The sequence below is a fragment of the Oreochromis niloticus genome, linkage group LG3, assembly GCF_001858045.2.
Source record: "Oreochromis niloticus isolate F11D_XX linkage group LG3, O_niloticus_UMD_NMBU, whole genome shotgun sequence".
NCBI lineage: Eukaryota > Metazoa > Chordata > Actinopteri > Cichliformes > Cichlidae > Oreochromis > Oreochromis niloticus.
The window spans coordinates 68,379,733-68,389,055 of record NC_031967.2 but is presented as its reverse complement, the minus strand read 5'-3'; the positions used below and the strand labels follow the sequence as shown (position 1 = coordinate 68,389,055).

Genomic DNA, 9,323 nt, shown 5'->3' with positions numbered 1-9,323 from the left:
CTTTTAAATACTCTAGGAACAACAAGTAGGCCTGCAGTGCGAGAGCGAAGTGCTCTAATAGGGTGATATGGTACTACAAGGTCATTAAGATAAGATGGGGCCTGATTATTTAAGACCTTGTATGTGAGGAGCAGGATTTTGAATTCAATTCTGGATTTAACAGGAAGCCAATGAAGGGAAGCCAAAACAGGAGAAATATGCTCTCTCTTTCTAGTCCCTGTCAGTACTCTTGCTGCAGCATTTTGGATCAGCTGAAGGCTTTTCAGTGAGTTTTTAGGACATCCTGATAATAGTGAATTACAGTAGTCCAGCCTGGAAGTGATGATATCATGAATCAGTGAGGGAGAACACTGAACTTCATGAACAACAGTTTTGTTCTTCCTTTAAACACATTTCATGAAAATCCTGAAGATGAACAGACACAGTAGTTCACAGAGTCACACTAACCATCTGAACAGCTGTCATGATAATGTTAAAGGCAGCAAGCAGCACACAGGCTCAAGAGCCAGTTCTGTGAAAGTGTGGATTAACAGAGAGAATCTGACTAACTGTGCTTTGGATGACAGATGGCAGAGGAACCACAACAAGGCCTGAGAAAGACAGACTAGAGGGAAAGAGAAACAGGGACAGAGATTCCTTCATCATACTGTAAAAGGTGCTGTATAGCTCTAATTTCAGAGTTGCATAACTAATAATTTTTCTAGCACTTAGCAATGAATCCATTCACTCAATAATCTCACTCATAGTGTCCTCAGGGATTAATAAAGTATTGATTTACACAAACATAATACAAATTGAATAAATCAAAACATTTCCCAAACTAAAATAATGAAGTTGGATTAAACATTATTTTAAAAGTACAAATGATTTCCCAAACTAAATGAACAGACACACAACTTAATTTAAACTGCAAACAACATTTGTTCCCAATTCACGATTACTGTTAAACATGGCATAACCAAAAACTAACGTCAAAATAGCGGTAAATTACTTTTTAAACCTTTTAATGATAAAGTATAATTATTGTTATCCATGACATTTCAAATTTGCTATTTTACAATGAAAGCAGAATTTCTTTTAAAAAACACTAACTAAATCATATTATTATCTGTTGGTTGATTAAGATGCTAAATTACAGTGATTTTCTTGTATTCCTTAGCAAAAAAAATGTCAATAGTTTAATGTTATGGTTGATTAATTTCTGAGTTCCCTGTGAAGTGTGTTTGTTTCAATACAAAATTGGATGTCTGTCTGCTGGATGATCAGATCATCTGTCTGTACCTGAATATTCACTGACAACACAGAGTCTGAACAGCAGCAGGAGACTCAGCAGGAGACAGGCTGTAGTTCAACAGGAGGCTGGTATGTCTCCTGACTCTGCTGTTGTTTATGTTTTCTGTAGATAAAAAATCCAACAACAGCAGCAACAAGCAGCACAGCAGAAACCGACAGACCAACAATCAGTATAACAGAGCCATCCTCCCTCCTTCCATCTTTGTTCCTTCTATCTTCTTTGTGTCCTCCTGACTGACCTGCAGGTAAGAAACAGGTGAGAGGTGTTATGAAAAACAAGCATAAAAACAGGAATAGAACAGCCGGTTATTGTTGTTGTACAAGTACAACAAAATTGTGGCTGCTACACACCAATTGTGTGAATATAAATAGCAGAGAGTAGGAAAAAATAGTAAACAGGAGAAATATCTATAACAATAAGAGAAAGGCACAACTCTCAAATGACCTGAAGCCAAAGATTGTTCACCATCATGGTTTAGGCGAAGGATACAGAAAGCTGTCTCAGAGATTTAAACTGTCTGTTTTCACAGTTAGGAACATATTGAGAAAATGGAAGACCACAGGCTCAGTTCAAGTTAAGGCTCGAAGTGGCAGACCAAGAAAAATCTCGGATAGACAGAAGCGACGAATAGTGAGAACAGTCAGAGTCAACCCACAGACCAGCAGCAAAGACCTACAACATCATCTTGCAGCAGATGGAGTCACTGTGCATCGTTCAAGCATTCAGCACACTTTACACAAGGAGATACTGTATGTGAGAGTGATGCAGAGGAAGCCTTTTTGCCGCCCACAGCACAAACAGAGCTGCTAAAGCACATTTGGACAAGCCAGCTTCATTCTGGAATAAGGTGCTGTGGACTGATGAAACTAAAATTGAGTTATTTGGGCATAACAAGGGGCATTATGCACGGAGGAAAAAAGAACACAGCATTCCAAGAAAAACACCTGCTACCTACAGTGAAATATGGTGGTGGTTCCATCATGCTGTGGGGCTGTGTGGCCAGTGCAGGGACTGGAAATCTGGTCAAAGTTGAGGGACACATGGATTCCACTCAGTATCAGCAGATTCTGGAGACCAATGTCCAGGAATCAGTGACAAAGCTGAAGCTGTGCCAGGGCTGGATCTTTCAACAAGACAACGACACTGCTCAAAACCCACTAAGGCATTCATGCAGAGGAACAAGTACAGCGTTCTGCAATGGCCATCTCAGTCCCCAGACCTGAATATTATTGAAAATCTGTGGTGTGAGTTAAAGAGAGCTGTCCATGCCATCAAACCTGAATGAACTACAGATGTTTTGTAAAGAGGAATGGTCCAAAAATACCTTCAACCACAATCCAGACTCTGATTGGAACCTACAGGAAGCGTTTAGAGGCTGTAATTTCTACAAAGGCGGATCTACTAAATATTGATTTCATTTCTTTTTTTTGTGGTGCCCAAATTTATGCACCTGCCTGATTTTGTTTAAACAATTATTGCACACTTTCTGTAAATCCAATAAACTTAATTTCACTTCTCAAATATCACTGTGTGTGTCTCGTATATGATATATTTAACTGACATTTTTATTGTAACAACCAACGATTTATACAGGAAAATACTGACTATTAACAATGTGTGCTTGTATGTGCTTAAGTATAGGTGCCACAACAATGTTCACCAGGCTTAGAGATTTAAGAGGTCAGTGCAGGCCCTTCTATCTAACTCTCAAGCTAGAGGTAGCAATAAGTATCATTTTCTACATCCCCTGATTCTAGTGTTAGCTCAGCACTCAATCACCTCCAAATTATAATCGGTAAAAAACAAGCAAGGACACAGCTTCACCACTGATCACTCACCTGGAGGAACAACACTCAGGTAGACACTGGTGATGAGACTTAAACTTTCTCTCTGTCTCTGAACACGACACTCGTATGTTCCAGTGTCATTAATCATCACATTCTTCAGAATCAAAGACACGTCTCCATCCTTCATCTGTCTGTCCTGCAGATCCACCCGGTTCTTAAAAGATGGATGCTGGTTGTCTGGATCAAACTGGCCAATCCGTTGCAAAAGGACATGTTGTGGCTCCAGGTCAGCTCTGCTCCACTCTACAACTATGATGTTTTTGTTGTTATTTGGAGCTCGACATGTCAGAGTCACATCCTGTCCAAACTCAGCTGAGATGTTTTTCGGGTCTAAAAAAGGAAACAACACAGAGCAGAGAGGTTAAAGGCCCACAAACAACTGTACAGCAGACAATTAAAGTGAAGGTCACTTGTGTTAAATCCCATTTTTTACTGACTGCTTTAAAATAAGAATCTAAAGGAAGAACAATACCTGCTGTAATAAAGTGATTGGTGCACTGCAGTTCTCAGAAACACTTTAATATCAGTACAAGATCATTTTAGAAAGACTCCACAGTTCCTGCAGCTTCCACAGAACAACAACATGTGCTGATAATAAGTGAACATAATGTGTGAGAGAAAGCAGCCTCTCATTATAAGACACTGTGAGTCTCTGCATGCTGCCTTTATGGAGCTACAGCTGTTTGTATACACTGAACTAAAAGCTTTGTAGCTGTATACTGACTCCTGACACTACAACACATCACACTGACACACACATTACACTTCTTTGTCTCTGTGCTGGAAACAGCACTGCTGAGCAAGCGGGTAAATCCACAGACACCGCCAGACCTTGTGAGCAACCCACCAGTGCACTCCACTCAGCTTCACATACACGGAACTAAATCAATATGAAAACTAGAAAATGCATTTTCTGAAGAAACTGCAGTGTGAATGCTGAAATCTGAATGTATGCACTGAAATTAATTAATTGCTGAATTTTAAGTTAAAAATTTTGAATGAGATAAAAAAAAAATAAAAAAAAATGGATTTTTACCCAGAAAACAAAAATGCTGAACTGCTAAAAGCTGATGTTCACACAGAAGACGAAGTTGGAAAATAGCTGAAAATGTTTTAAATGTAAATTAGAAAAACATAAGAAATGAGAAAACACAATTTAGAGTCAGAAAACATCTGAAAGAATATTAAAAGTTCATATTCTTTGAATCACTGACTGACTAGAATGTGATCCACTTGGATCCACACAGTTTAAAAATTGATATCTCTGAGCTTTGAAAGACACGGTGTTGGAAAGAGGACAGCGATGGCGGCGTTTTGAGGGTAAAATCATGCCTGTAGAGCAAACACTGTGGACACAGCAGTAGTTTTAAAAAATATTTTAAGATTAATTTTCGACCTGCTTCCACTCTGGCAGTTGAGCTGTCTCACTCTAGCGGCAACATTCCGTCCCATACACACCCATTATAAACTCTGAAACGGGTGAAAAAACATCATGAAACTTAAACTGGAACTGAAGAAAAAGTATAATAGATATTGAAACGATAAATACAAGTTGAATAGTTGAATGTCTTGTCTTCGTTTTAAAGTTTGAATGGTGGTAGTCTTCGGGAAATATATTTACTATGCAGCTGATGTTTCATGTTTTATCTCAAAGACACCCTGCTTGCTTTAATACGGAATAAATCTCACCTGCAGAGACGAACAGGACAAACACCAGCGTGGAGCAGAGTGCCTGCAGAGTTACAGCAGACATGTGCTGGTTCTCTGTTTCTGCTGATCTGACTCAGTTTCTGACTTAGTTTATTCTAAATGTCTGTGTCTGTTGGTATTTTCAGTTCATAATAGACCTTAAGATTAACACTTGACTGCACGATGTTAAATTTAAGGTTTAAAGAAAGTTAAAACTGCTGGTTCAAACTCTTCCGTGTCTCTTAAGGACGTCGCGTTAGAGTGACGTTTGGTAGGTTCTTCTTCTTCTTCTTCTTCTTCTTTGTGTTTAACGGCGTTTGGCAACCAGCGTAAAGGAGCATTACCGCCTCCTACTGTTCCGGAGTATGGGTCAGAGAGTGAGTTTACGTTTGTATAAAAAAAAAAAATAAATAAAAACCTACACTCTTACATAAACACCTATATCCTTCAGAAACCCCACCAGTTCCCTCACCTGTGCCCTACTACCCTTCAACACACTCTTCAGATTAAATTCCCCGCTCCTTCAATCTATTCTGCAGAACTTTCCTCTCCACATCATAACCCTTGCACCGCAGTATTACATGCTCTACCGTCTCCTCCTCCTCCACAAAGCCCCGTCTCATGTTCTCCTATCATCTGTAGTGTTTTATTTAAAGCACAATGTCCCAGTCTAAGCCTGGTAATGACCACCTCTTCTCTCCAATTACCCCTATACAACCTACACCCTGCCACCTCCTTCTTAAGATGATACAATTGCCTCTCCTTACTCCCTGAATCCCACCACTTCTGCCACTCCTGAACAACCCGCCTCCAAACAATACCTTTTGCTTCAGATCCGCTGCTTTTAATTGCCATCTCAGTCCTATTTTTAGTCAACGCTCTTTTTTTCAAACCATCCACTTTTTCATTTCCACTGATCCCTACATGAGCTGGCAACCAAAGAAAGTGAACATTGCCACCACAACACCTTATTCTGCTTATAGTCTCCAGAATAGTATACAGTATGCCCTGCCTCGTCTTTGAACAAAACGATTGTAGACTTGAAAGAACAGCTGCCGAGTCAGAACATACTACCACCTGCTTGATTTTGGAACACTCTACCCATTGCAATGCTACCAAAATTGCTACCATTTCAACCGTGTACACTGCCAGTCCTTTGAATTGCATCTTTTTATTTCAATAGTTTTTTTTTATGGAACTGCTATTCCAAACCCTGTAATCCCAGTATCTGGACTTTTAGCACCATCCGTGAACACATGAACATACCCAGGGTATTCATTCGAGCTGTGAAAATGAAATGCTGAAACAAGATCGACTCTTCCTTTCAATTTTCTCTTCAGATCCAGAAAGTACCAGTCCACAGGAGGGGTCTCCAATAACCATGGAGGAACCACAGGGAACACAACTGCAGGACATATTTTAAGTTCATACACATGACACTCCTTAGCCCACTGATTCCCCACCTTTCCAAAATGATCCTTCTGACTTCTTCCATACTCCCAGCACTCCAAAAGTACCTCCTTTGTAGGATGTGCGTCACCATGACCACCAAGATGAACCCAGTAATTCACTGATACTTGCTTCCTCCTAAGATCCAGGGGCATTTCTCCCATCTCCACCTGTAGGGCACTGACTGGAGACGTTTTAAAAGCTCCACAGCACACTCTAAGGGCTTCCGATTGCAAAAAATCCAAACGTCTCAACACAGAACGAGCTGCTGAACCATATGCCACACACCCATAATCAAAGACAGATCTAATCAATGCCTGGTAAAGTCTTTTCAAAGCAGAAGAGCTTGCTCCCCAACCCCTCCCAGCTACACACCTCATAACATTAACAACTTTTTTACATTTGGTTTCAATCCGGTCAATATGCTCCCTCCATGTCAGTCTTGAATCAAACACAACACCTAAGTACTTAAAAGAGCTCACTTTCCCAATTTCCTCGTCATACAGTTTCAATGTCAAAGTCTCACTCACTGTTCTTTTGGTAAAGAACATCATTTTTGTTTTTTCCACCGAAAACCTGAATCCCCAGTCAAATCCCCACTCAACCACCATATTTACAGCCTCCTGAACCTTGCCCACTAGGTGCTCAATATTTCTTCCTTTTTTCCATAACACACCATCATCAGCAAACAAAGACCTCCCAATACCCTCAGGAACATCAGAAAAAACATCATTGATCATTATAACAAAAAGCAGGGGACTAATCGCACTGCCCTGTGGCGTCCCATTCTCAACCGTGCACTGACTAGAAATTGTAGACCCAATTCGCACTTGGATCTTCCTACCAGATAAAAAGTCTTGGATCCAACTGAATGTCCTGCCACCAATACCCAACTTATGCAACTTGATTAAAAGCCCATCCCTCCACAACATATCATATGCCTTTTCTATGTCAAAAAACACTGCCAAAACAGATTCTTTATTGGCCTGTGCTTTCCTAACAACATTCTCAAGTCTAACAATAGCATCAGTTGTGTTTTGAGCTGTCCTGAAACCACTTTGGTAATTGGCTAAAGCCCCTTTTCTTTCCAGTTCAAAGGACAGTCTTGCCATTATCATACGTTCCATTAACTTGCACACATTTGATGTAAGAGCGATTGGTCTGTAGCTATCTGGTTTAGATGGATCCTTCCTGGGTTTTCTCATTTGGTAGGTTGGACTGAGGATGCGCAGAAATAAGTGCGTCATAAGAAACGAGGCGAAGTGGAAAAGTTTTAGTGTTCAGTTCTTGAACGATCTCCACAGAACAAAATCAGAACCTCTCATGTGTCGTCATGTATGAACAGTTTTTGTTTCAGTCGCTGAAGCAGAAGAACGTTTTGTTTCTGACGGCAGTTTGATTCTCGTTTCATCATCACAAACAGAAAAACGGAATCAATATGAAAATAAGTCTCAGGGAAATAGTTTTAGTATGCAGCCAATACTATTACTTCCTGTTTCATGTCAAAGTTAACTTTCACCTGCAGAGACGAACAGGACAACCATCAGCGTGGAGCAGAGTGACGCAGTTACAGCAGACATGTCCGTGTTCTCTGTTTCTGCTGATCTGACTCTTAGTTTGTTCTAAATGTCTGAGTCTGTTGGTGTTTTGACTCAATAACTGAACCTGAGTTTAAACCTGAATACATCAGATTAACAAGATGGAAGTTTTGTCGTTTAGCCACTTGTTCAAACTAGAAACTTACGGAAGTTGTGTTAAACTGACATTTGATATGTTGGACCAATAATATTAGAATTTTCTAGAAATAATTTCATGGTTCAGGCTTTACAGGGTTAACATCCACTATAAAGGATGTGGCATTTTTTAGGTAAAAGGCTGAAAATTATTTTAAAAGAGACAGCAAATACTTACTTTTACTGTTGCTCTTAAGAAAGTCTTAAATCCTGAAACATTCTTCTGATCATCAGGTTGGAACAATATGAAAATGGTGGAAGATATAATCTATAATTTATAAGATATAATAATAATATAAGGTATAATCCATCTGCTTTCTCTGTAGGTCCAAAGGGACCTGATCAAGGTTTGTTCAACACAATCAATTGTGAACAAAAAGACTTTGTAGGTGAGCTCAACTCTACCACAAAGCTGAACCAACTGTCTCTTGTTTCGCTTTGACATCCTGTTTTACAGACACGTCTCAGATGTTTCTGCTTAGCAAAACCAACACACCTACATTTGACCACATACACAATGTGACAAGGGGTTTTACAGTAACAGGAAATGAACAAATGAGCAAATGAGCAAATCTTTGTTCTTCATGGAGAACCAGTGAGGCTGTTTGCACTTTCCTATGAAACATCAGTGCAGGAGTCTCTCAGTGCATCTGTTTACAGTGAGGGACAAAGAAGCAGCAGAAACACACACAGAGAAAACATGTAGAGACAAGCAGCAGCAAATAGTCTGCAGAGAGAGAGCATGCAGCGCTGCAGCACTTTCTGAAAATTAAGTGACTGCAATTACCTAAAAGGCCAGAAGCTCATTTTAAACACTCACTGTTGTTCTGAAGCATCTCTGAAACCTTCAAACACTCTTCTGATCATCAAGATGGAACAAAAATCCACTCAAAGATAAAAAAGTGATCTGTACATCCCATCTACGTTAAAAAGTAACTTACTGAAGTTTTGTTCCACACAAGCAAAAAGCTTTTCAAAAATTAAATAGTTCAAAAATGTTTTTGAAGAAGTAACAAGTTCAAAATTGTGGGTGAGCTGAACTCTCCTCCAAGTACCCACAGACCAAACTGCCTCTTATCTCCCTTTGACATTATGCTCATACAGTCCCGTCTTATATCTGTGTAACATCAGTGCCCATCACATTACCAGCTACATCCCTGTTTCCTCCTGCTGTAAACTCACATATTTGACAAACAAATCCTGCATATCCAAAGCAACAGGAAATGAAGTTGTTTTGATAAAACTGGTAGATGTGCAGAGACAACGCCCTGCTCTGTCTGTCTCTGACTATGGATCAGCTTGTTCCAGTGA

At 39.8% G+C, this 9,323-nt stretch overlaps 1 protein-coding gene across 7 annotated transcripts; it reads right to left on the bottom strand.

Annotated features, from left to right (window-relative positions):
* Positions 1-1,001: 1,001 nt before the first annotated feature.
* LOC102079545 (coxsackievirus and adenovirus receptor homolog) lies at positions 1,002-9,106 on the bottom strand. 7 transcript variants are annotated; one of them, XR_002061251.2, is made up of 4 exons: positions 4,831-7,784; positions 3,133-3,471; positions 2,250-2,417; positions 1,002-1,532 (listed from the first exon to the last, which is right to left on the bottom strand). XR_002061251.2 is itself a non-coding variant. In XM_019356849.2 (3 exons), the coding sequence occupies exons 1-3, from the start codon at positions 8,846-8,848 to the stop codon at positions 1,327-1,329; spliced, it is 561 nt and encodes a 186-aa protein (XP_019212394.1). In that variant the 5' UTR covers positions 8,849-9,106; the 3' UTR covers positions 1,002-1,326. The 7 variants fall into 7 exon arrangements, 3 of the variants coding, with proteins under 3 accessions (XP_019212394.1, XP_005465537.1, XP_025761090.1); XR_003218843.1 differs by having other exon boundaries at positions 4,831-5,215; XR_003218844.1 differs by lacking the exons at positions 2,250-2,417; positions 4,831-7,784 and adding an exon at positions 8,191-8,536.
* Between the last annotated feature and the right edge of the window lie 217 nt (positions 9,107-9,323).

Coding starts and splice junctions, on each gene's coding strand:
- LOC102079545 (XM_025905305.1), bottom strand. CDS start 4,894: ATGTCTGCTGTAACTCTGCAGGCACTCTGCTCCACGCTGGTGTTTGTC. Junction 3,472..4,830: donor TGTCCTGTTCGTCTCTGCAG/GTGAGATTTATT, acceptor TTCCTTTTTTAG/ACCCGAAAAACATCTCAGCT. Junction 1,533..3,132: donor CCTGAGTGTTGTTCCTCCAG/GTGAGTGATCAG, acceptor TCTTACCTGCAG/GTCAGTCAGGAGGACACAAA.